At 43.0% G+C, this 27,167-nt stretch overlaps 2 protein-coding genes across 5 annotated transcripts in view; one reads left to right on the top strand and one right to left on the bottom strand.

Moving 5' to 3' along the window:
- Window positions 1-22,912, bottom strand: part of rhbdl1 (rhomboid, veinlet-like 1 (Drosophila)) — a 65,305-nt gene extending 42,393 nt beyond the window's left edge. The window contains exons 1-3 of one of the 4 annotated variants that reach the window (XM_022190864.2): window positions 22,791-22,912; window positions 15,537-15,614; window positions 3,827-3,985 (exon numbers count right to left, since the gene is read on the bottom strand). In XM_022190864.2, coding sequence (XP_022046556.1) covers window positions 3,827-3,892 — 66 coding nt within the window. In that variant the 5' untranslated portion in view covers window positions 3,893-3,985; window positions 15,537-15,614; window positions 22,791-22,912. Of the gene's footprint in view, window positions 1-3,826; window positions 3,986-6,164; window positions 6,852-11,133; window positions 11,317-11,343; window positions 11,911-15,536; window positions 15,615-22,790 lie in introns of those variants that run through there. The other 3 variants (XM_022190862.2, XM_051939092.1, XM_051939093.1) reach the window with 3 other exon arrangements.
- A 2,089-nt stretch (window positions 22,913-25,001) lies between these two features.
- Window positions 25,002-26,515, top strand: LOC110949014 (histone H1.0-B). Its single transcript, XM_022190827.2, has one exon. The coding sequence runs from the start codon at window positions 25,264-25,266 to the stop codon at window positions 25,846-25,848; it is 585 nt and encodes a 194-aa protein (XP_022046519.1). The 5' UTR covers window positions 25,002-25,263; the 3' UTR covers window positions 25,849-26,515.
- The last annotated feature ends 652 nt before the right edge of the window (window positions 26,516-27,167 follow it).

Genomic DNA, 27,167 nt, shown 5'->3' with positions numbered 1-27,167 from the left:
AGACAACTGAGAGAAATCTCACCAGCTTGTAAGTAGAAAGCAATGACAATGCATAGACTGAGCGCGCACACACACACACACAGTCTGCACTTTGCCATGTCCATTTTAATAATGTGGACGGCTGTTCCATCTTCCACTGAGGCCAGACCCCGAATCAATACAGACACCAGACTTTAGGCAGTAGCTTTAAAATAATGGTGGTACTGAACTTTCTAAATCAAAATAAGACTGTCATCTCTTCTGGGGTTCTCTGAGGAGACGTTGTAAATCTGCCAGAGATGCAGAGATGTGAATAGAGTTGGGAGTGACTGATATGGGTTTGTTGGGGCTGGTATTAATATCAACTGATATTTGGACACAATTATGTACATTCCCAGTAAAAATTAAGATCTTGTTGTCAAAATTTGGAGAAAGTAAAGCACTCAAAGAGCGCAGTACTCCACCAAGGCTGCTCAGTCATTGTATCATTTCCAATGAATGAAATAGAGACCAAATTCGTGGCAGAAATCCCGGCAAAATAGAATGTGGCCATTTAACACAGATGTACCCACAAACAAAATGACATTGGGCTGATCACAGGTGTGTGTTATACATGTGTACGTTATGTATAGATACTGAATCACGTGACCTAAATATGTAGCAGGTAGCAGGAATTGATGGGACTCTGAAACACCAGCACAATATAATCAATTGTTCCTTGTATTGTTTCCGACGGACAAATCCAGATAAGTCTGCAGCGGTCGATCTGTAGTAGGATCGCAATCATGTGATCATCATCAGGCAGTGTTTACTTTTTGTCATAGCTGCAGTGACGCTGTGCCACTATCTGGCAATGATACAGAAATCTTTAACAAATCTGTGGATCCAGACTATAAGCCACATCACTGCTAAAATCTAATCAATTGATTCTGGTGTCAGCTCTGACCTTTCCTGAGAATTTCATCCAAATCTGTCTGTTTTTGAGTAATATTGCAAACAGACAGACCAACCATCGCCGATTGTCACAAAACTAACTCTAAGACAACACTGATGAAACGTCTTTATTTATGTTTCATATACGTTTAACCTCTGCCAGTGACTTTAGAAAGTCATTCTATCTTTGAAAAACCATTCAAGTTTCACCATTTGTTTCAGTGACACTGTAAAAACTGGAAATTTTGTGAGATTTTCAATTTTCCCAGTTTATCTTTAACTGCTTACTGTGCAGTTCTGCCAGGAAAATTAATAAAATCTAACCTTTAAATGATAATTCATACAAGTCACTTTATTCTACTTGTCTCATTTAAAAATTTGCCCAAAGTACAGTGTTTCCTCTAACCACATGCTGTAAAAAACAACTGAGAAGTCATGATTCACTCAGCTGGGACCAAGCATGAGGCTACAAAATATTCAGAAAAGGAATACAGGGACTTGGAAAATTTTGCACCTGTGGACTTCAATTTTCATTTTAATTAAAAAGAAAAGGATCATTAAAGAAATGTAAGTTTAGTTTTGCCAGATTTTCAAGATTTTTGGAATTACAACTTATTTATACTCCACAAAAGCATAGTTGTGTGGTTTCCATGGAAGTGCAGGACTTTATTAAGGTGAAAAATGAGCCCATGTTGAGTAAAAATGTGACACGGGCAGAAATGAACCAAAAACTTCTTGGAGTTAAGAGGGTTAATTAGAAGAGACCTTTTTTATGAGACTTTTTACTTGTTGATCGGCTAATAACTTTTGAGTATGGGTGATCTATTCAGAAAGTGCAGGACATTGCTCACGAACAGAAAACAATGTTTAGAAAGCGAATATGAAAAATGGAGAAGGCCTAGATATTAAATCTAAAATTCAATCAAGACCAATACTTGGTCGACTGCTAGAACAGGATTAAGCCAAAAAAAAAAAAAAAGAAAAAAAAAAGAGGACCGGACCAAAAGCAGCAAATAAGACATTTCAAGAGTGACACAAACTTGACAGACTTGGTAAAAAAAAAAAAAAAACGCTAAAAGTCACCGAGCAGCAGAGTGAAAGACACACAAAGGTGCTCGCTGATGACCTGGTTGAAAATGTCAGGCTACGGTTGGCACCGTCCTTGTAGCAGCCTGGACCTCGTCCCAGAGAACAGAGACCTGCAGAGCCACACATCACATGCCGCACGACGGGAGGCCAGATTCACATCAACATTTGAATATCCTCTAAATTAGTCAGCAAATCTGTACTGGCAGGGCTCATGTGTATGAATGAGAGTCCGTCTGCGTTTGAGACAGTGTGGGTATGTCAGGTAGAGCGGGGGGAGGTGGTGAGACAGACAAAGAGGAAGTGGGTGGCTGCATTAATTAGTGATAAATTTTTGGAGGTGTTTGTATGTATGCAAATCATATACATGTGCAAAGCAGAACAGCGTGAGGGTGTTCTGTATGCATTCACGCGTCTATCAGATGAATCTTTAAAATCAGATGTGGGGGTCGATATCTGTGTGAGGCTGGGCGTTCTGAAATTACCTCAGATCACTGCCTGCTACTACTAACGCTGGGCTAATCGAAGGCAATTTGCATTTGGCTGATGGGCAATTTCAAAAGTGTCTCCCTGATGCTGTTAGAGGCGAAGCAGGGGTTTTTTTCTGCTGAACATATGCTCGCAAGGAAAAGAAAAGAGAATGAAAGAGAAGGAAATGAGATCTGAGAGTTCAAGGAGGCAGGTTCAAAATGGCGAGGAGGTGGGGGTGACAAAGCACAGAAATGAGATGGATAGAAAAACACACTTCAAGAATAGTGGAGTAAGAGACACTTCTATGAAGGGGAGTCGATGTGTACAGGAGAGGCTGCGCTGTGGGAGTAGCACCTCTGCTGTTATTTCTCTGTAGTGCCAGAAACCTCAGAAATGGGACCAACGCCAAATTGAGTGGCCTCATGTGGCCTTCATTAGAAACCTCGGGTAGCACAACACAGGGAGGGAGAAAGAGATAAGAGGAAAGAAAAGAGGCAGATAAACAGAGAGAGGGAACGCCAGAGAGAGGGGGGAAATGAGCTTAAGGAAGTGAAAATATGCCAAGAATTGCATTGCGTTGAATTAATCACGGCGCTTACACCCGTATGGTGCCAGGAGCCAAAGGCAGGTGCACGTCTATGTGCTCGGAGAGAATCAGTGTCTCACACATGCAGCTCTTAGTGAATAGGAACACAATAGTGCACACAGATAGGTGAAGAAGCAAAGAATGAATAAAAAGAAGAGGCAAAGGATGAATGAAGAGTCTGACCTCACATTCAAGGCAAAAAGGACAAAAACTGCCTCAAAATAAGGCATTTGTGGCGAAATAAAAGAATATCAGTATGTAAAACGTGTTCTGGCTCGGTTTCAGTCTTCAGCTAATAAGCCATTAGAAAATAGAGAAAATACAGTGGTTCATAATTGAGTGAGGTGCGTTTGCTAAATTACAAAAAACAATGATATGCAGCCGCACTACATTTAATATCTTCAATTCTTCGGGATATAATTGCATTTGGATATATGGGGTATAATAAATAAAATGTATTGCTTTAATACTGTGCTCTGTCAGCTCGGTGTGGGTGTTTTTCTAGTACTTGCTGTGCACAGCTTGTGAGGTTAAGTGTCTGGATTTACCGACACATTAACTGGAAAGATTGATCCTTCTTGTGCAGGACAGCGACCTGAATGGTCGAGTCAATTTTCGCCACTGCAGAGCTCGCAGGCTCAGTCTGAATCAATTCTGTAACCTTTCTGAAGTCCAACCAAAATGTGTGGAAATTTGCGTGCGACTGTGCTGCAGAATCTCAAACCATCTCCCTTTGCGTTACCAATGTGTATCTGCGTTGTTTGCACTCACCAGCTCGATGAGCTCCTGGTAGCACACCTGTCCATCTTCATTGCTCTGGACGAGGGCTAACAACATGTCCAGCTTGGATGGGTCCAGCTGCAGCTCATGGTGCTCCACCAAACTGGTGAAGTTCTCCACTGCGATGAAACCGGTGTTCTCTGGGTCCAGCTGAAACAAAACAAAAAAAAATGCAGCAGTTGCATTACACTGTTATGCACCCTGATTTTTAATAAGCAACACTGCAGAGATAAAGTTTTGGTTTGCCCTAAGGGAGAATGAATCGGTAATAGACAGCTAAGATGTGCAAACAGAGACAATATAGATAGTCGTAAAGAGAAATGAGAGCGACAGAGCTTTTGGCACAAGCTCAGACAGTGACGCTGACATTATTAAAGCTGTGATGCCTCTATGATGCTGCTGAAAGAATCAAACCTGCCCCATTCAACACATTAAAGAAGCAAATCTAAAGGATGGTAGTTGTTGATGTTGGAAGCAGAGACAGAAGACATGGAGGTACATCATTTTAATACATAGCAACTGCAGTTTCCTAGAAAAAAATAAATAAATCCCTCAGCGTTAAATGAGGTTGACTTTTCAGTCTTCGGTTCAGAGCAGATGCTTCGTTTGACTGTGCGAGTCCGTCCTTGGTCACATTTGCAGCTCGCAGTCAGTGTGGTTTTTATAATCACTACTCACTCACTGAGACACACAGCCCCATGGGTTATTACTGCTGATGCCTGTATGCCAGTGCTGCTCCTCGTAATTGATTTAAGCAGGAGAGTGTCATAAAAACGGCTGAGCGCAGTTGTCTGAAATAGCAGCAGGTTAAAAATGGCTTGTAAAGTATAGGGTCTGTATCTACACTCGGTTTATGTAATGTGTGTTTTTTGAGGCGGCAGCTTCATGTACTCATTACATGATTTTCTTCACTACCTCTTCTTCTTAAATGCAATTCAATTGCTCTCCAATGAAGCGTTAATTTCTCATGCCAGCTCTCCTTAGTGCATCTGACTCTGTTTGTGAAAATGTGCCCGAGGACAAACTGAAGCAGTACAAAGAGACCACATGGGAAGAGTCCTTGCTGCTTCTCATTTTACCGTTTCCTGAATGCTAACACAGCCTCATTAGGTTCTGGATAGTAAACCAACAGCCTCTTGTTACCCCGGGCAGGAGGGAGCTTTCAGATGTTGCGTCAGTGTGTAGTCAGTCATGCTGGATCATCGCTGTCCATGTCATGAGTCCACGAGAAGAAACCAGACTCGGGCGCCTTTAGTCTGGACGCGATCTGCTCCGACACGGTTAGACAAAGATGTTACACTGGCTGCATGAGGAGGACGGCATTAAACTCTGCTGCACCGTGTCAGTCTCTGCTGCAGGAGGCTCAAAGCTTACGGCTTTGCTGCTCGACGAAGAAGCAAAGAAGATCAATCGGGGAATCCAATGGTGTGTTTGTGTGTCTCTGGCTGAACATGTTTACTATGCGCTTTGCTTCCCCCCTACACTGTTTGCAGTGGATTTTACAGTCATTTAGTTAAACACAAACTTCCCTTTAATTCCATTTAATCAGTTCTTTTCACTCATGTATTTATTTACCTGGGAGAGCGCAGTGGGGACAGGAACTAATGGGTTAGTTTTGATGATGCTCGACTTAGAATGAGTGTCTTCCCACTGCTAGTTGATCTGCTGAAGGGTTTTTGTTGTTTGATACTTTTGCAACCCTCCATGTACAAAAACACAGCTCTCACCAGCAGAAAAAAAAAAAATCCTTCGCCCAATATTAACAGAGATTCTGGCTCCATTTACTTTACTGAAAACACAATAGGTAAAATCCAAAGAAAATCTCACACATCTCACTGTAATGTCAATACTAAGCTTCTGGTTGGCAGAACCCGATAGCCAGCAATGTCAAAGCAACCTAAAACGCATGCAAAACCACGTGGACGAAAAATGAACCAAGATGTTGAAGAAAACAGGGCCCGTGTCTATTTTTAGTTAATCCCCTTAACTCTGACTTCCATGGATGTTTGTTAAAACACGGCCCCATTCTTCCCTTGAGGAGAACCGAGCGAAACGGTGCAGATAGCTCCAGCGTTTGTGATGTGTGAGTGTACCAGGATGACATGTGGGTGGAGGGGGGGGGGGGGGGGGGGGGGAGAGATAAAGCACAAAAAGACAGCAGAGAGGCAAGAGGTGGAAGAGGGAAGGTGGGGTTGATGAAATGAAAAAAAAAAGAAAAATGGTGAAATTAAAGCAGAAGGAGGGGAAGGCATGAAAACAGAGGAGCGGAGAAGTGCCGGAGAGGCGATGGCAATGAAACTAAGATGCACAAAGAATAAAAATGCCTCACCACTGTCTGTTATACGCACGTCTGTCTAAGCCAGCGGTCTGGCAGTGAGTCCTCTTCTTCTCTTTCCTATAAGAGGGCTGTGACACACTCCAGTGCTCTGCATCCACTTGCCACAGAGGAGAGATAGATCAGATTCTAATGTGCTCCTGGCTCAGCCCGGGCTGACAGGGGGAACAGAGAGCCACACTGGGGACGTCTGATTACTGTCAGCCTCCATATGTCAGCACATCACTACACTACACATGCAGCAGTAGTACAGACACAAAGGCACACTGTATATGGCCGCGCGCAACATACACCAACCAAGTGCTGATGCTGAGCTGTCACACTGCACTGATGCTCCTCGCTTCACAGTCTGACCTTATTCAGGAAGAACGTAACACAGGGGAGACCGTCTGCTGAGGATACAAGGAGGTGGAGGATTGGTTCTTGTAGCCAATTAGGGTTATCAATTACCGAGATGAGGTACACCGAGATGAATGAGAGTTGGCAAGGAGAGCCTTTTTCTTTTTTTCTTCCTTGGACAGGCTGGTGACGTGCACGAACAGGGGAGGAGGGCAGAGAAAGGGAGAGAAGAAAGGAGGGAAAAAGCACTGAGAGGGAAGCGGTTATTGAAGCGATCCAACACTGGTGAGGGCGACACTTTGACAAGCTGCATGCGTTGCCATGGTTACCAATCGCCTGTGTGTCATCCCTTTCTTGCGTTTCCCCTTTCCCCCCCCCCCGACATATTGGCATTCGAGAGGCAAAGGAAGGAAACAAAAAGGAGTAGGGGGGGCAAGAAACCGACGATGAAAGGACGGAAGGATACAGATGCCTGAGAGGGAAAGAAAAAAAAAAAAAGAAATGCAGATGGATGGAAGGAGACCAATGAGATAAGAAAGGGGCGGTAATGAGACGATGCCAGGGTTTGAATGTGAAGGGAAGCAGGATGGGAGATTATGGACTGAAGGCGGAGGTGTCAACGCGGGGATGGTTGGCTCAAGAGCAAGAGGTAGGAGACAGACATGGGATGAAAATGTATACACGAGTACAAGGAGGAGGAGGGCAAAGAGGAGTGGAATGCTGACTACAGGGGAATGATCTCAGTGTTAACCCCCGGGACCTCGATTACCTTCAGCACAGCTACTCTGACTGACCCCAGTCAAGGGCTGACTTATCAGACTGCTCCATAGGGGGCACCCCCCAGCACGGCGATAAACCAAAAACCTCAGCCATGATAGAAATACAGCCAGCGGGCTGAAAGACAGCCCCCTCCATCACCCAATATACAGAACACATGATACTGCCTCTGTACAGTATGGAGTTAATGCCAATTCCGCAGTCACATTATAAGGAGCAGAAAAAAGAAACAGGAAAAAAAAAAACATCCACCGTATTGCTACACATTCCATATAGACTGAAAATGGTAGAATCTGAACAGCTTAATCAGAATTCCTGCTTTTGTTCTGCTGAAGGTAATCATATCAAATGATGCCAAAAATCTGAGCTTCTTGAATGCGAAGATTTTCCCTTTCCCATTTCTTCTCTAAATTTATTTGATTTTTGACTATTGGTCAGAGAAAACAAGCATTATGAAGATGTCACCTTGAGGAAACTGAGAAGGGCAATTCTCACTATTTTATAACATTATAAAGACAAAATTATTAAGAGGATAAGCAGTCCCAAAGCTTTAACTAGATTTACTGGGACTCCAGCTGACATAAGGTCATCCATGCTGGCACACAACTCTGTATTAATTACCACCTGTCATATATACTGAACTTAATATTTTGATCTGTATGGATTAAATAAGCAATTATTCAACCAAAACAAAGGTAATTACTCACTCATGTAGTACAGTAGGTTCACCAAAGCCCAAAAAGCTATAAGCAGAAGCACTAATTTAATTCACCTACCCATTTTTAATACATAAGTGACTTAAGAAGACATCTAATAAGACACTAAATGGTTGACTCTAGTTGTTAATAGTGTGTTTACTCTTTGGGAGATGTGATTACAGTAAGTCGACATGACAGGAATGCAGCAGCAGCACTGGTGTGGTTTCCAGGCCCAGTCTCAGTAACAGAGTGCTAACCCTGTGGCACAGCGCCAACACCACAGACCACTTTGGTCTCTGTGAACAGGACCATCAAGCTTGAACAGGGCTGTGTATAAGCACAGGGGCAGTGGCATTTACAGGGCACAGCGCATTTGTATGGCATCAGATAAAATTCTCTGAATTGTGTCTGCTGCCCTCAGGACACACTCATGTTCACCAGCAACTGGGCCACCGACTGGAATTATCCCATTGCATGCTCCACTGTGCGGTCACCATTAGCCCCTTCAAACTTTTCCACGCCGATGGCCACAAGATGCCAACCACACTCTCCTCAAGTGGACACTACCAGAGAGACATCCAAGGAATTTTGCTCGATGCCAACAACCATCTAACTGCACTTCCTGCACTTTAAACAGAGCACAAACAGCCACAAGCATTTTCAAATACTGCTCAGTGCAAATTAGCATCAGAATATGATGAAAAGAGGGCTGTGTATAAGAGCCCTGTTCTCTCTACTTGACATAAATATGTCAGAATAGTATTCAGAACCCCAAGTCCTTATGGGCTGGATATAAATAAGCCAGATAAGAGCTGAATGGCACTTAGGGAGATATTCACTAACAAATGATAGCACACTTTAGTGGCTGACTGCCACTAACCATTAAGTTGCCTTATCAGTGGCGCTGCAATGGAAACAGTAGCGGACAAACTGTGTTTTTGTACGTCTATGCTCTGACGATGAGCATATGTGTGAGCCTGCACAGGCCAGAAATAGCCTGAGCTCAGCATTGCAACCTCCAGCAGACAAAGACTAATAAACTCACTCATGTTGCCACTGTTGCTTTCTCTTTCTCTCCCCCTGCAGCTTTTTTTCATGTGGTTCAGTGTGGTAGGCTTGCAATATCCTTTCTCCTTTAGACCTGCAGTGCACATACACAGAGGCAGCCAGCATGTCCTGGCTGCCTTTGGTGGCAAAACATCCCATACTGATTAACGAAAACTACGGTAAACCCAGAGGCATTGAAGTTTTAATGCATGTCTGACTGAGGGAAATCTGGCTCCTTAGTAGTAAAATTCATGGTGCATAACTGCAACATCCCTGGTTTGATTCCAGCAGGGGAGATCTGTGTTGTATGTCGTAACACCTCCCCCCTTCCCCACTACATTTCCATCTACTTGAAACCTTAGAAGAAAAAAAAAAGAAAAAAAGAGAGAGAGAGAAATACAAGGCCAAAGATACTCCAAATCTTGATTGTACAGAATTTTAAGATTGCAAATTCAGAACCCAAGACGACAAGAAAACTAAACAGGGAAAATGACTGAATAATCCTTTCCCTTCACTTTAAATGTCCTTAAACAAAGCACTTGACTTCCAAGGTGCTCTTGTGGATCTGCTTAGAGGCTGGAGGGACAAGGTGGCCATCATGAGAATCCTCCGATGACAACATAAATCTGGAGGGTAGAACTGCAACAACATGAGGTATGCCCTGCAAAACATTTACCTGGATAAAGATGAAAAAAAGGGGAAAAAACATGCCCACTGTTTAGCCAGGCGGCAAGCTCTGGTAAAAACATGCTTGCCTGTTCACAGTCCAAAAACTGTTGGCAGATTCCACTTCATTCTAGTTTAATTAGAAAGACCCTTTCCAAATCAAAGGCCGCTGCATGGAGTCCCAAAGGTGGAAAAAGTCTGTCGTCAGCCAGGTTGAGTGATTTGGGCCAGACTTGAGCTTAATGGAGCTGTGCTCTGCTCAACTGTGGCCTCACAAACTGTCCACATGAACATTCAGGCACAAGCAAAATGAAGCCTATAATCAATAGCATGACTAGCCATTTACAATATGGAAATACTGGCTTCATCTCCAGCCCAACATCGAAAGAGGATATAGACACAGATGAGTCAGCCTCTCTGAGGTACATTCAGATATATATATGAAGGAATATGTATTACTGAGGTATCACTAAGTTGTTATCACTAAAGTGCTCATACAGTAAATGACTCACCAGTGCGACCACAGAGCATCTTTTCACTCAACCCACACAGGCTTCCTCCACTTGTGATAATAACACGCATTCATAAAAACGCAACTGTGCACATCATCACACACACACACATTTCTGCATTCTCTAGAGACTGCTGATCAATGGGTTGCTGATTGGGCCACTCGTGATCCCTATACCCTGCAGCAGACAATCAATTCGTCCTTCTTTGATGAAATGATTGCTCAGCCTATCTGCCAATCAGCTCAACCCCCAAAAGGGCAGTTCATCATCATCATCAAAACCTGGAGAGGCATGAGTTAAATAAATCAAATAAGAGCTGCAAACATGCACACACAAACTCACTTTTGTTTAGAATCTGTCCTCCATTTCCATCCATTTTGGTTTGTTAATTTTGGAAATGGCAGACCGAAGCTAAATATGACTGGGGAGTAAAAAAAAAAAAATTGGCAGTCTGGTGAGAGGATTCTAAGAAACCAGATGTCAAGGGGAACATTTTTCACTGGCCTAAATATGGTCACCAACACTGTGTTTGGACTTGGCAGGCATCTCCAACAGCAAGGCTGAAAAAAGAAAAGTTGAAAGCCAAATAACAGCCTCTGAAAAACCATGACCTGCAGGGGCTTCACAGAAACTGTCTTGTTGTTTGACCCCTAAAGCAAATAATCTTGCAATCTTCAGTTTTTGTGACTCTCAGATGACAGGATGACGTGTATGGAAAGTACAAACAAAACAAAACACTCACAAAGAAACAATTCTATTCACATAGAGGGTGACTGGTCAATGCAGCAGCTAGAATGGACCAATAACTTCATTCATCACTTAGAGAACACAGCAATCAATGCATCCATCCATCCATTTGCACACACCTCCCCTCTGTAAACCCTGACATGATGGTCCCCATCCTGCTGTGGCTCATGATCTGACCTCACATTCTGGGGGCCATCACAGCTCCATGATGCCGTCGTGTCGTCTCATGCACTCGTTCTGCCCGAGCAAACAGCCTCTGCCATCTATCCTAACATCAGCTCTCACCCCCCCAGCCTCCATGTCTCGGTCCCTGGATAGACGGCGAGGTGGCCAGGAGCCTGTAACCATAGAAACCCTCCGCCGCTGCAAACCTCGCTCGTTGCTTACCTGCTCTTGTATGAGCTGAAACAGGGAGCTTCTATCCATATACTGGCCAGGGAGGTGAGAGGAGCCGCCGAGGACAAGGGCATAGGGAGGAGCAAGAGAGGAGTGGTGGTGTTGGTAAGGATGGGGATAAGGTGGAGGGGGGGGTATGGTTAGGTAGCAGCTGCTGCCTAAATTGTGGCGCCCAGTCCGATTTCGTTGCTTGCTGATGTGTCCCCCCCCACTGCTGCTGATGGAGAAAGCCCGGCGTTGCTTGGTCCCTGGTTTCTTCCCTTTTTGCTGGTGGTGTCACTGGAGGGATAACCGGTGCCGAGTGTGGCGTCGGTGGTGCAAATGGGCCGTGACTCTGCTCTGTGCCAGTACAGCGTGGCGCGGTGGTAAACCCAGCTTCAGCAGACGACAGGCAGGCGGGCGGGCGGGCAGGCAGGCACGCAGGCAAGGCAAGGCAGATCCAGCAGCTCTCATTCACTCTCCTCCTCCTCCTTCTCGCTCTCCTCTATCCCATTGCACTGACTGCTACCTCGCTCTCTCTCTCTCTTCCCTCTCCTCATGCACACACACACACACACACACACACACAACTGCACCGCATGCATACCAATGAGACAGGGGAGGGAGGTGGCCTCGCTCTTCCAATTGCAGGAGGGGAAGGAGTGGTCAGGGGCTGCGGCTCCTCTCCTCACTACAAGTCTAAGGCATCTCAGGGAGGGAGCAGAGGATGGGTTCCACTGCGGCTTTGCGCTTACTACTAGCGCAGACACACACTCACACACACACACACACAGACACACACACACGTCTGGTCTGTTACTGACAGGCATACACAAACCCACACACTGTAAACAAGACAAAAGCTACTAATACACAGGCATGTGGGAAACCCCCTATCTGTGCTGTGATTGGGTTTATTATAGCAAGACACGATGAATGGCAAAGGAGAGACGATATGAAATCACTACTGGTATCAACACCACTGCTGGAAAAACCACAGACTGCTGTGCAACGCTCCTTTCCATCTCTGTGCTAATTTTAAGCGCAGGCACATTAGCACGCTGTATGGACTGCTGCAACGATCAAATGTACTCCCACCTGCAACACACACACACATTAAACTGAATTAAATGGTTTGGATGCCTCACTGATCCTCAAATGAGCCCGAATGAATACCACAACAACAATAACGCAAGACCAGAATCCTTAATACAATAGTTCATTACCAGGACTATCAGCACAAAGGCTCATTTCATGTTAATTTGATGCATAATAAAGAGGCGGCATGCAGGGAGCAGAGAAAGATGATCAGAACCAATAAAGGATGGAAAGTGAACTGTTCATGTGGGCGGCAGACTTTCTTGAGATCCCCTCTTAAAAAGGTGTTTTCTCTCTGCACAAACCCGCAGTGACTCCTCCTCCTCCTTCCTCAGGACAATGGCGGTAAGGGGGAGAAGCAGCAAGAGGGACGTAAATCTCAAGTCGTAATAAAAGTTAAGAAACGCTGTGCGGCCGATTGTGTCTGAGGACGTCAGCAAGGTTGTGACCTGGTGACATCCCGGCTAACATCTCGATTGCAGCAGGGATGTTTCTTGTTTTCTGCTCCTCTGCCTGTTTAAATATCATCATTGCATCAGATGTTTGATTCTTATAGATGGGAATCCTTTTCAGAGTGAGAAAAGGTGGAAAAATATCTAAATCTCCAAATTACAGCTATGCATCTTGTGCTTTATTGGGTCAAATGGAGGCGACCGACTATATGAAGGAGGGAGTAACTGCTGTATTTATCCTAATGGATTGGGCCGAGGCCACCTTGAACGTGGCAGAGCTCCCAGACTTTCCCTTTGTCACCTTCCATTATGGCCATCTGACACACTCTCGTTTGAACAAAACCTTAACAATGACCCTGCGAGTCTATAGAAACGACAGGATTCCCTTTTCTGCGTGGAAAGACTGAAATCACTCCATGGGGCTCTTTGTTCAACTACTAATCAATGTTAAGAATTAATTTGCCTCCAATGCTCTGTAGTTGTGAGCATGAATAAGACAAATCTAATTACGAGGTCACTGCTGAGGATTTGCAAACTGCAATAAGTGAGGCAGATTGAAAGAACAGGCAAAATGAAACTGGATTTAACTGTTGCCTTGGTAACCTCAAAGGACTTCCATCAAACAATGATACACAAGTACCACGAAGATAAAAAAAAAAAATCCAGTGCAATAAGAAAATAAAGCAGACAGCCCTCCCAAGAAATACACGCATTCTCTCAGACATTACAAAGCTGTACAAGACACCAAAGTCTATATAATCTCTGCTTTTCTATCAAGAAAATCCATATATTATATAGTATACGCAGCAATATTCAACCACACAATGTTCAATAAAAACACTCAAATGGCCTTGATGGTGCAAACAGCAATAGAAACGGGTAAACAACACTCCCAAATGTATGAATGAGATGCCGACTACGCTCACAACCCCACCTAGGGTCATGCCTGTATCATTGTTTCCATTACACGGCCACCAAGGGATATTATACAGATGACTGACAGAGCGAGATAACCCTCCCAGAAAATACTGTCTCCGCTGCCTGAAGCATCCCCTACTGAATGCTCTCTCTTGAGCCTGACTAAACCCTTCATGTTCTATTCACCTCTGGTGGATGGATGCAGACGGCCGGACAAACCCAGGCAGCCGACAGCACTTTAACAAGGCCTGAGAGCAGCAGACAAAACACTGGTCCGTCCTCTGCGTGAGAGCAGGCAGAGAATAGTAAACGCACATTAATTAGACTGCCAATCTGCATTTTTTCCTAACTTAATGACCTTAAGGAACATAAGGCAAGTGTTGGTGAGAATAGCTGTCTTTCTGTCAGTGCAGCTGGGCTAAAAGGGAGATATAAATACATGGCATAAAGGTCTAAATTCAGTGTGGCTTCATTCCACACAGGCTACGCTGAGGTTTTAGCATGAAGGGTGAACCTGTATGCGATTACACCGTGTGCACACCAAACAGGGATAAAATCATCGTTTATCCAATCAAAACGTCCTTTACAGCTTGGCTTAGTCTTCCTCATAACTTGCAGAAATTCAGCTCTGTTGCTCAGTCTAGACTTGCAAAATGAGTCACTGTGGTGCATTCAGTTTGGATTGTTACAGCCATGTTAGTCTCTAGACAAACAAACGAACGCACCTGCCTGCAATTTAACAACATCTGGGACTTCCAAAAGTCACACGGCTGTCTCAGAGTAGCTTAGAGGTGAAATGCAGACTGTGAATCTAGATTTGCACATTTTCCAGCATGTTAAGTTACACTGCTTCTTTCCAATCCGATAATTTAATAATGTTCTATTACACCTCATATAATAACAGATAACGATAAGTTTGAAAGTGCAGTATCACTATTCAGCAAACTAACTATACAGAAGGTAGAGATTCTTGTATGAGCAGTTAAGAGCCATTATGATTCCCCTGGCATTTGAGGGCGGCAGACATGAAGTGTTTTTTGAAATCATGGTGTGTTGAGGACAAATCCCCTTTTGTGTCACCGTCTCGTGAACAGCCACAGAAGGAATCACTATTTGAGAGGAATGCATGGCAGCGAACACAGAGTAGGTAGGTCAGCGTGGAGAAATCTGTAAATATGTTCTCTTGAATTTGTAAAACTCTACATGATAATTTGTCATGTGACTGTTATGGTTACTTTGCCATATACTGCATTGTAAGATGGATGGACACCATTTTGCATCAGACCCTTAAGAAATCCATTCAGTCAATCAATCTTGCACAGTGAGCCACAAATGCACTCCACAGCATGGTGAGAGAGCCAGAGAACAGTCTGACCGTACCTTATGATCATTCTGATTATAAGTTCCCATAAATCAAAAGTTCTGATCTGAAATGGCAAGTCGCAAAGTGCTGAAGGGGAGAAGAAAGGGCAGAAATGGCTCACCTACACTCGACATGTACATCCAGTGAGCCAGACTCAAATTGCACACTGCTCATAGACAATGTACATGTTGAGCTATTATGCATCTTGCTGCATCTTATGCTCAGGAAAAGAAGAGAAGTCTAGTCTGACTCACTGAATTGTCCCTTCTGGGAAGAATATAAGTTGTGCTACAGAAAGTAATAACGAGAAATTAGCTCATGAAATCTTAAACTGGTTGTCGAGGCAGAGCAGTGAGAAAATGCCACATCAGTACCTGAGGATGTTTCTGTGTGGGCAGCCAAGTGGAGTGCTGTCCGGTATCTGCTGGGAAACAGTTCCACCATGTGCCATCCTGGAAAGTATCAAAAGGGAAGGGAATATTTGGAACATGAAAGCAACATTTTGCAACCATTTTACAATAAAAATAACTTCTGCAAAATCAGTTTGATAAAACACTGATTCGTTAGAGAAAGAATGAAACTTCTTTCATTTCCTCTCTGAACTCTTGTGCTTGCACTGTGTAACTTGAATGAGCATATACGATTTGGCAGGAAAAATGTGTAATGCTTGGTGGCACTACATCATCACTAACTATCAGCCTTCAGCTAGGCAGAAACTAACCTGATAACGCCAGTATGGACATCAATTTAATGCTGGCAGCCACTCACCATGAAACGCATAAAAGTAGAAGAATCTCAGTACAAACAGCATGGCAGATATGAAACAATCAAAGATGTTGAGGGAGGAATAAGAGGGAAAAAAAAGAGACCAACACAGAGGTCAAATGAGTAAATCTCAGATTGGCTGGGAGTTTTTGGTGAGAGCTTTCAGAAATAAAAGACTCCAAGACAGACATCAAGCCTGTCTTCTTGCTGTTGGAGTAGTGAGTAATATGAGCTAGCTTGTTATGTCTTGTGCTATTGCACTTGCTTGATATTTGGCTCTGTTAGCAGAGTTGGTGGCCTGCTAGTTTCTGACCACAAGTCAAGTTTGCTCAATTTAACAGAGATTTAGACACTAGCGAGACACTTAAGTGAACACTCTTAAACCCAATCATTTCTACTGCTTGTGTTGTGCAACAATGGCATGTGCAGGTTATGCATGTGTCCAAATTTCCCAAAATATATGACACAACTTTGTGGTTGTATTGAGACTCAAGGAGAAGCGTTTTTGTACTAGCAGGGCTAATGCTAATGCCTGCTACTTTGCACGGGACAAATACATCTTCGCTGTAGAAGTGTTTGCATCAAACTGATCGCTTCCTGTTTGAGGGGATGGTGACACTGCACTGCAGGAGGTTTTGAAAACTCCACCTATTTTGCAGCACATATCGTGTCCTGTGTGAAAGCCGCTTTAGGCTGCATGCAGATATTTGGACAATGGACGTCACTGAAAAATAAAGCCAATGTGGTAATGCTTAAAAGCTGCATTCTTGCAAATGACCAGGAGAGGACGACTCTCTGGTTGTAAAAAGAAGCCCAACTGTATAGAAGTCTGAGAAAATGACGCTTTTTCTCCCTTAATACATAACCTCACCAAACAATTTCCTAATGAGTTTATGGTCTCAATTGATAGTTTTATAAATCCTTCAATAAAGCATAAAGTTCATTTAGTATATTATGGTCCCACTTAGAAAAACATAGATGATAAAGCAGGATATGTTTAAGGGCATGGCTATCTTGATATTGACACATTTCTATTATATGGGCATGCACAGTGTCCTTAAAGTTTCTCAGGAAGACCAACTCTTCCTCTTAACACTCCATTTAAAAAAAAATCAAGTAGACAATTACTAAATTCTGAACTCATGGCTTAGGAATGGTGGTTCACAAACTATGACTAAACATTTCAATCGAAAGAGATATCATCTGCTGTATTCAGTTTGAAATATAACATATAACAATGCCTTCTATTACATATTGGTAAACTATGTTGAGGTGGCAGTTTGGTGTGGAAACATCCGTTTTCTTTCATTAAATGTAATTTGCCATAATTCAAAATCCCAAAGTGGTTACACAATGCTAACATACACTCCAGCAGAATTTGATGCACAGGCATCCTGTCATCACTTACAGCTACAGATGTTGCGGTTGCCACTGCTCAATTAAAAAATAACCTAATGTTACTTTAATTGAGCTCTCTGAAAGTTCAAGATAAAACAGAATGAAATTTCAGCCATAAGATTAACAGTTCAAGGGGTGAGCGCACTCAAATACTGGTACCTGTAAGTAAAATGAAATGAACACTCAGCATGTTGTTGTCCAAGATGACATCATTACAGTGTTGCTCCATTGTTCTCTTTGTTGACATAATCTTTTACAAATTAAGAAGAGGAGTTGTTCTGAGGATTTTCCAGAACCTCTTAGCCTCTACTAATCATGAGAGTTTAAATAGATGGCGCTTTACACTTAAAGCCGCTGAATGTCAAGGAGTAGTGATTGTGCGAGAGAGGGAATCACCCGCCAGATGAAAAATGGCAGAAAAATGAATCAGGTCACTGAATGACACAGTTTTAATCCAAACTGCTCCACTTAGACGATCTCTTGGGAACAGAAAATGGAAGAAGCAAGGAAGAGGAAGGAGAGAGTAACAGGAAGGAGGCTGAAATTAGAGGGGATTAAGAGGAGAAAGAGGGGAATTTTTTTTTTTTTTTAAAGAGATGTATTACTAATTCTACAAACTCTGCCAACTCTGATATATTTCATTAGATAAACACTATTTCAGCTCCATCTCTGCAATATTCATATCTTGTAAAGGACTAATTAGTCTGTCAAACGGCAATTGCTATGTTTGACATTATGATGTTGCAGTGCCACTTCTTGGTGAGTTGAGGGCAGGTTTTCTGCTACTTAGGACAGGTTTGGCAGCAACAGCAGTAAAACTGGAGTGTACAGAGACCTCTGGTGTTTAAACCTGCAGCTGCATCACCTGAGTAAGAACTCGTCAATATGTACTTTCATGCAATACCATGTTTAGGATTCAACATACAGTATTGCACGTATGGTAAGAGTCTGTAGATGGCACTATTCACTCAAAGCTCTGAACTCAACATCACAGACTGAAGGGAAAAAAATCGTCACACCAAATACTAATTTAGTTTTTCTGCGCTTTGTATGAAATTAACCAAATAAAAGCTATTCATAACATTATTATGGTTTAAACACTTGCACAGTGCTAAACACTGGCAACCGAATCTTCTCTGCCTGCATTCATTGTGCTGTTTCCATTTTGATTACCATCTGACACAGACATAAATGTCCAACACAATTATACGTCCTCCGCTCATGTAGCAGCACTAATTACATTCATGCCAAGTCAAAGATTATGTAGATGGAAATGACAATTAACTAACTAGTGTCTTTAGGCCGCTACTGACCTCTCCTGGTAAAATCAGCTCACATCAGAAGTCACGTAAAAAAAAAATGTAAGCAAACAGATGTACTGAAACCACAAGAAATATTAAAAAATTGCATTTTTTTTGTAGTTTTCATGTGAAGGTTTCAATTAATAACTGAAGACAATGCAGAAGAAAGAAATGCCTCTTTATGAATGGCTATTTTAATTGGCGCTCCAAAGACTAAGGACTGTTTTGGTTGTAAATTTTTGAAACAAAAATCCTAATTACAATGAAATCTGCGCACACAAGATGATTCTGATCTAACGGATGTATTTTGCTGCAGCTTCAGCTTAAGTCACTCATGAACTCTACCTAAGTCTCAGTGTATTAAAGGGTCAAGGGTTAAAGTCAGGATTAGGGCTAAATGTAGCATTCTTCAAGAACAAAGTATCTGGCAGATCAGACAAGAAAGCTTATGGTCAGTATGTCACGTAGAGGACAAGTTGAAAGTAAGTTTTGCTCCGATATGAACTGATATTAATGAGAATGTGCATGATTAATTTGTAGAAAGCCTAATGATGTGTGTCTTTCAATAGAGCACTTCACAACCGACAATACCTCACAGCAGCTTCTGTTGGATTCGTCCCAGCTGCTCTGACTGACAGCCCACAGGTGCTCTGACAGACGTCGTCCAACGAGAGGCCCGTCATGTGAGAGGTGGTTTGACAGCTGACATTGTGGAAATAGTTACCTGCTCTACATGCTGACATGAACGAGGCTGTGTTTTTTTTCGTGAGCGAAACGCACACAAAGAACATCTTGGTGCGGACCGAACTGATGGGCGTCTGTTGGCTCGGTTGCGCAGCACTTGGCCACTGACACCTGTTCAGACATCCAAGTGTTGACACAACTGTCAAAATCCAATTGCGCACACACACACACTTCCTCCACAGAGTGCAATCACACCCCAGCTGGCCCGAGGACAACTGTATTAAAACTGCGAGTGTGTCAAAGACTTATTCGCACTTTGTTGCTTCAACATGGCACGCTGTTACTTTAGTACAGGTCTAATCATCAAGACATAAACAGTCTTAAGTGTGATTGGCAGCTGAAGTGAACAATGTTCCCCTCATGGGCACAGTTGGCATTTTAAATTGAACATACTGATGATATACAGTCCTTTTCCCCCCTACGTTCCTCCTTCCCTCATGGATTTTTTTTTAATCAATCCAGAGAACTTCTTTTTTTACGGAACTCTGCAGCTTTCTCTTCAGATGTTTCTATGAGCTACATCCTCGCCTTTTCTGTTTGTATGTTAAAGTGAATCCCCTGAGTTTCTGGTCTTCTCTTTGTTGACAAGGAAACGTGCACGCCTCCATCTCAGACAGCAGTATTGACTCGCTGTGCAGCCATAAAGAGATTTTTCATCACCATGCAACTGATTTTCCGCTCATCTACAACACTTGCGCTCCTCGGCAAACCAGGTCATTTCAATCAATTCGGAGCCACATGTGAGCTCTTTGCAGCGTGAACTAACATTTAAACGGCACACAGCTGCCCAAGAAACATTAAACAGCCAAGTGTCCAATTACATGTGGACCGCCGCAATGTGGAAGCTATATGCTGAAAAAACTAGATCTCACAGTTTTTTTTCCAACATTGACGCAAACTCACCCAAAACTAGAGCTGAGACTTGGCTCTTAAACTAATGGTTACATCCATTAGTATTTTTTTAAACTGAATGTGCTGAAACAAAGAGTCTGAAGAAACAAAAAAACTGAATCAGTCTGGAATGTATACAAATAAAACACACGCCTATGCAAGACAAAAAGGTGTAAGAAAAGTTAAAGTATTATTAGCAAAAAGAGGTCTCGTGTCAATAAAGTGTACCCTATAATGCATACATTTCTTTTTTGGGGGGGTTAGACTTCTCTTACATAACTCAGAGCAGAGCTAAGATGATGGCCTGTCACATGCAGATGATGATATAACTCAGTTGGTGCATTGCTTGGAAATGTACTGGATGGCTGTAGGTGAGGGTTTCTGCAGTTCAGGAGGTGTTGTAGTTATTTGTTTCCGTGACTGGAATTGTTATAAAGTCCTTTGAGACTGTAGCTACGCAAATATGTTTGGCTTTTGCTCTGTGGCTATCTACATACTTCCTGACTTTTTAACTATTTAAGTTTTGTAACAATGTTTTGAGTTATTCCATTCCTTTGTAATACAGGAAAAAAAAACATTTTATTGTCCTTTTATGGGCATGTTTCTACTGTAGCTGCATTTTAAAGTGGGAGTCTGTCATTCTAGAGAGAGGCAGTTGATTTTAGCTTGTGTCCGATTTTCCGTCCCTCTCGCTGCCACTGTTCCATTTCCCCTCATCTCACCTCCCTTCCCAACTGTCCTGTGCACAGACGCTAATGTGAGCAGGACATGCTTCAACAGTGTTGTGTGAATCAGTCAGAGTCCCTCTGTTTGTTCCTCTTTAACAGAGCCAACGTTGTGTACAAACCCGGATTTTTTTTTCTATGCATACACAGACTGGAGAGCTGGCGGACCGTGAGGAGATGTTAAAAACAACAACTAAAAATTGTGTATCGGATTAATATCACTAACTCTACCTTTTAGATATACTTTGCATACGCAGACAGTCAATCATACACTAGTCTACATGTGTACAGACATGCTGTAGTTAAACAACATTTAGCACACCCTAAATGAATAAAACAGAGCAGCAGCAACAAATGAGCCTTTACAATGAAGCAGTGTGATCTTCCCCCCTCACAGTTGAATGTAAATTGCTCTTGCTCTAACCTACTGGAATTTTCTAGGTGCAATTGAATTTAAGAAATTACAGACATTATTGAATAGGGAGTAAAATAGTTGGTGTGATATATTTATAGAAGTGTAAGGCAACTCTTAAGATTCACAAAAAAAAGATTATCTAATATAAAACCTGTCAGGTGACTTCTTTCTTTGCGACCTAAGTAAATAAAAAAAGTGATTTATTTTGACCTTATCTGACTTTTACAGCCGCACAGTCTTTTAATCAATGCACCTCAGAGCTTTTCACGTAACCCAGTGGGATCATGTGCTGGAGACTTTCAACCAGACTGAGGCTGAGGCCTTCAGATGTGAAATGGTGGAGGATGTTTTCCAGAATGCTTTGGGCCAGAGACAGGACTTGGGAGGGTTTTGGACGGCTAAAATTACAAACTGGCATCAGAAAAATTTAGAGGCGCGCCACTAAAATGTACCTGACCCGATGGTGTGGCTGTCTGCCGTAAATACATATGTAATGGAACTCCCAAGTGGCTCTCTCTAACTTCTGACAAATAAACCAGCCCTGGCATTATGTAAACTGAATATATCTCCACCTCAGACTCTGGCATGACTGAAGATAAAAATAAGAGATGGATTTCAGTGTGGTGGTTGCAGAAATAAATGACTAGAATGGCACACTTGCTTCACACTGCTGGAATAATTGACCCATATCCACATACGAGACTGCAACTACTAGTATTTTCATTATTGTTGATTCTATGAAAAGCATTCTCTGCTTTTGGCACTGCATCATGTAATTATCATTTGAAATACTGTGCTTATAGATTCCTTCATAGCTCTAAATTTCTGTATAGCCTATATTGTGTTATATTTTTATACATTTTATTACTGTTATTTTTCTCCTCCCTTCTCCTCTTTCTATAGTTTTTCTTTTTTATTATTTTCTTCCAAATTCCGAGTGTGACACCAAGAACCTAAATTCCTTGTATGTTGTGTTTGCACTTGGCAATTAAAGCTGATTCTCATTCTGATTATTTCTTGATCTAATCACGTGAAAGCAGAGAAAAGATGCACACCTACAGCCCAATCACCAAATAGCTTCTTTTGTTTTTCAGGTTTACTGTGATGGGAGACAGAAAAGCAGCAAATCATCGCAATGAAGAAGGTGGAATCGAGAAATGTTTGGAATTTTCGAGCTAATCAGCTGTCAAAGTGGCTTCCAATTAATACCCCATCAATCAATTAATTCACTCATCTTTTGAGCTATCTGTCCCCTCTGGCAGGGATTCAAGAGCAGCCATTGGATAATTACACGTTTTTATCCAATTATCGGTCGCCATATAAAAGGGGAACGCGCAGCATGTGGCCCAATAAAACCGTCAAGTTCTATACAGTACCAGTGATAATTACTTTGATGGTGAGGCGTTGAGCGGGATCTCTGGAAGGTCCAGTCACCGTGGAGGACGTCCCTCTGTCGGTGGATGAAGGGAGTGGTCTAACCGAGAGAGAAGTCAGTGTTTGGCTGCTGCTTTTCCTTCATTCTTTTCTTCTTTTTTTTCTTCTTCCTTTGAGCACCGCTTCCCTAAACGGGGCACAAGACAAAAACATCACTGAGGATAATCGCTGACAAAAACAACGCAGCGCTCAAATATATATATATATATATATATATATATATATACAGACACACACACACACACACACACACACACACACACGTGCACGCAGACACACACACACACAAGGCGATGCACGACAGCTCTCCCTGCTGCACATGGCCCGAACAGCCAAACAATAGGCATCACATTAACACACAACCATTTCTGACTAGTTACAGTCTGCGCACAACTGCACAGCCCAATTACCTCCCTCCTCCCTCTACTTCCCCATGCAACTGCGCCGTATAAATATTTTTATTCACTCAGTCACCCCAGATCGCCTCAGCTTAATTTATTCACTCCTTCACCCCCCCCCCCTCCATTTTTTGCACTTGTGCTATAGAGTATAAATACTGTTTGATATGGACCCTCCCACACACACACTCACCCATTCACAACTCATCCTCTCATCCATTCCCTCCTTCAGTTCAGAAAAACACTCACTCATTCACTCTCCCTCCCTCCCTCATCGTTTTCACTCATTCAATCCCTCCTTGCCCACCAACTCACCCATCCTCTTGTTAAACACAAACACACTCCTCACCTCGGTGGACACAGGTGGGGAGATAAGAGAGAGTAAATTCAACTCATTTTTGATTATTGTTTATCAGCTGCAAAACAGCAACAAAGCAGACAGAGGAGATGTGGTTGCAATTAATGCCATTTAAATTTACAACAGGGCAGTCTTCATTGGTTTAAAATGGGTTGAATCCCTCAGTGGTATGCACACTAGAGGACCTCCTTCACTGACAAGCAGCCTGTTTGTCCGGCTTTGTCGCGCACCATTGAGCATGATGAGGAGGAGGACAGAAAATTTCCTTATTATCCCCAAAATAGTCCTCAAATAACGCCACTAAAGTCGGAGGGAAAAGGAGCACTACTCCAGTGGCTGTGACTTTCATATAGGAATCAAAATGGCGTTGCAGGGAGGGACATGAGACCTGATATTAAAAATAAAAAATAATCCGGCAGAATTAGTGCAAAGTTTATAATCTGGCAGGTTTTTGTTCATGTGCACGGGCTCCTCACGTCAATAGAATAATGAGGGGGAACCTCATGTCAGAGCTGTTAGTGCCTGTGGTCCTGATGCGCCAGTTCCTGAACAAAAGAAAGCCATCACTGCGCCCTATATTGAAGGACTTTGGTTTTGCAGTCCCCCCCTCCCTGCAGATGGACACACACCTGGCCACGCAGCACCCACTTGGCTTTGACCCCTGTCAAAAATAATGTGATCAGTTTTATTAGCCGCTATCAGAATCCCTGATCTTTGGAGGTGTTGGCAACTTTCCTGACAATGGAGCTCGAGTGGCGACTGCCATAGTGACAGTTATAACCAAATCTGCCCCAAAAGCGGCGAACACAGCAAACCCACCCGCCGAGACACATGCCGAATAAACCCCCGTTATCGTCCCAAGTGTCACCTGTGACTTATATACTGTGACATTTCATTTATAGGAGGTTTAACAGTAAATAATCTCGACCACGTCACTCAAAGTCAATGGCCGGACTGTGTTAGTTGGGAAAATGTATCGATGTATTAAAAGGAAAAACGGGATCCTGCGCCGACCGAACCTCCCGCATCACACCGGGCAAAGATTAGATTTAGATTTGCGTCGCGTGATTTTGTCACAGGTTCCGTCCGTTTGGGTCAATTTAGCGCGAATTGTGCAAAATTGTTCACGGCACGCGTTACTTCCAGCGGGTTTTCCTGGAATAAAAGTTGTTCGCCGACGCGGACCGAGCCGGACAAGTGTGTCTCCGTGAAGCCCAGTGTCTCTGCTTTCTGCCCATGAGGTTCCGTGGACCAGAACTCATCCGCAGTTTTTATATTTGTCGCGAGTTGGAGGATGAAGAAACACAAACGGGACGGCGCCAGTTCCATGGAGTCCGCTAGATCAGCTGCTGGCAGTTGGTGTTCTCAATCACGTCCGCAGATAGGCTTCATAGGCTCACTGAAGCGCCTGTGGAATAAGACACTTAAGTGTTCCAGTGTGCAGACGCGTCACTTTGCGTGGATGATTATATTAATATTTTTTCTCTTTTAAAAACACGGCGTGACATTGTCTGACTACAAGGACTTTGTGGGAGGATAAAGCGTTTATTTCTGGCCGCGCATTTTTTTTGGTTTACGCTGTTCCTGACGTTCCAGCGCAGCGAGTCGGCTGAAATTACACCTCCAGGACTTTTTTGGTAACTTATTAGAAAAGAAAAGAAAAAAAGTCACCATGGCAGAGACGTCGGCAGCTCCAGCCAAAACCAAGAAGACAGCCAAGCCCAAGAAACCTGCTTCTCATCCCAAATACTCGGAGATGATTAAAGCCGCTATTGTTCACGACGCGAGCCGGAGCGGAGCGTCCCGTCAGTCCATTCAGAAGTACGTGCGCAAGAACTACAAGGTGGGAGATAACTCCGATGTGCAGATTAAATTGGCCCTGAAGAGGATGGTGCAAACCGGGACACTGCGCCACACCAAAGGCGTCGGCGCGTCCGGATCCTTCAGGATCACCAAGCCGGAGGACTCCAAAAAGCCCACCAAGGCAGCGCCAGCCGCCAAACCGAAGAAGGCGGCGAAGCCCAAACCCAAGAAGGCAGCCAAACCCAGGAAGGCGATCAAGACGGCGGAAAAACCCAAGAAGGCAGCTGCAAAGAAAGTGAGAAAGGTCGCGAAAAAGGCGACGCCAGTGAAAGCCAAAAAGGCACCAGTGAAGAAAGCCAAGGCACCCAAGCCCAAGGCAAAACCAGCAAAGAAGGCAACCAAGCCCAAAGCAAAGACGACCAAGAAGGCAGCCAAATCAGGAAAAAAGAAGTAAACAAAAAAGGACACTATGAGAAAGAAAGTCACTGTAAATACTTAAGGAAATGTTTTCGTATATGTATTATTTTTGTAAGGTCTCATGCAAACTCATGCTGTTTTTACCAGTAGTTTTCTCTCCACTGCACTATAGCCTGAAGAAGCTGTAGAGATAATTGTGAGCATTTTTATTGCGTTAATAATACTGTTCATTTCTGTCTGATCCTTGGATATATATAAGCTAGACTGGGATCTTGCTGAAAGTGTATATACAGTCCGACTAACTATAGTTATTGTTAGTGCACGGGGTCATACTGAAAATACAAATGTTTGAATGGTGAGCATTGTTGAGCCTTTACAATGTACAGACCATAGGCAGTGGACGTCAGCAAGATTGTTCCTAAAGGCTCTATAGTTGTCATTCAGCGTCCATTCTGTAAATTATTCTCATGTTCAGACGACTCATGATATACAAACATCCCACTGTGTTCAGTCACTTTTAAAGACTGTTGACACTGCAGTTCAATAAACCTTTGTCATCTTCTAAAAAAAACAACAAAAAAAAACACAATTGTGTCTGTGAACTTTTCTTGCGCGCATTTTACGCATGCGTAATATGCGTGGTGAAGTGTTTTGAAGAATTTCTGGGCACATTAAAGATGAAAAAGCGTTCATATAAAATTAAATCCTCCACTGTGGAATATATGTGTGTATATATCGAGATTTCAGACATGCAAACCTCCTTTGCCTGATTTGTTTTACTCCAAGATATGAGAGCTATTGTGCACCAAGATGTTGCAGACAAAGATCAACTAGAGAAGCTTCAGTGAGATGGATGTTTTTCTGTCACTGGAAGGCTGATTAAATATAGTGACACTTAAGAAGACTGCAAGTTATGAAGTGCTAAATGAGCACTACATAAGTCACATGAAAAGCAGTAGTGTTATATATCACCAGGTTACATTAACAACTACAATCATGCATCTAAACAACTTCTTTACCAACTATCCATGGGGGCAGACAGGGGTTGTGTAGTGATATAAAGTGAAGTCCCGCATACCAGAGATTAAACAGGTAAGTAGTGACCAGAAATATAACACTTCGGGGTCAGAATATTAAGTGGGAAGATATTGTGGGTTTCTTTAGCAAAAACTCTTAAACAGAGGATATAAGGGTTAACTTGCAACACGCATTTACTTTCTCCACGCTGGTTTGAACATACTCTCCAAATCCAATCGTCTCCTTCTCCCGGATCGGCTGCGCATCATTGAGGAGATACCTTTGCAAGTCCCACCCACCCATCACTGCCCTGTCCCTCACCTGACAAACAACACTGCC

Source organism: Acanthochromis polyacanthus, chromosome 19, assembly GCF_021347895.1.
Source record: "Acanthochromis polyacanthus isolate Apoly-LR-REF ecotype Palm Island chromosome 19, KAUST_Apoly_ChrSc, whole genome shotgun sequence".
In the NCBI taxonomy this organism is placed as follows: domain Eukaryota; kingdom Metazoa; phylum Chordata; class Actinopteri; family Pomacentridae; genus Acanthochromis; species Acanthochromis polyacanthus.
The sequence above is the reverse complement of the archived record's forward strand: the minus strand, read 5'-3'. Positions and strand labels throughout refer to the sequence as shown.

Bases quoted from the DNA above. Each gene is read 5' to 3' on its own strand.
- LOC110949014 (XM_022190827.2), top strand. From the start codon at position 25,264: ATGGCAGAGACGTCGGCAGCTCCAGCCAAAACCAAGAAGACAGCCAAG.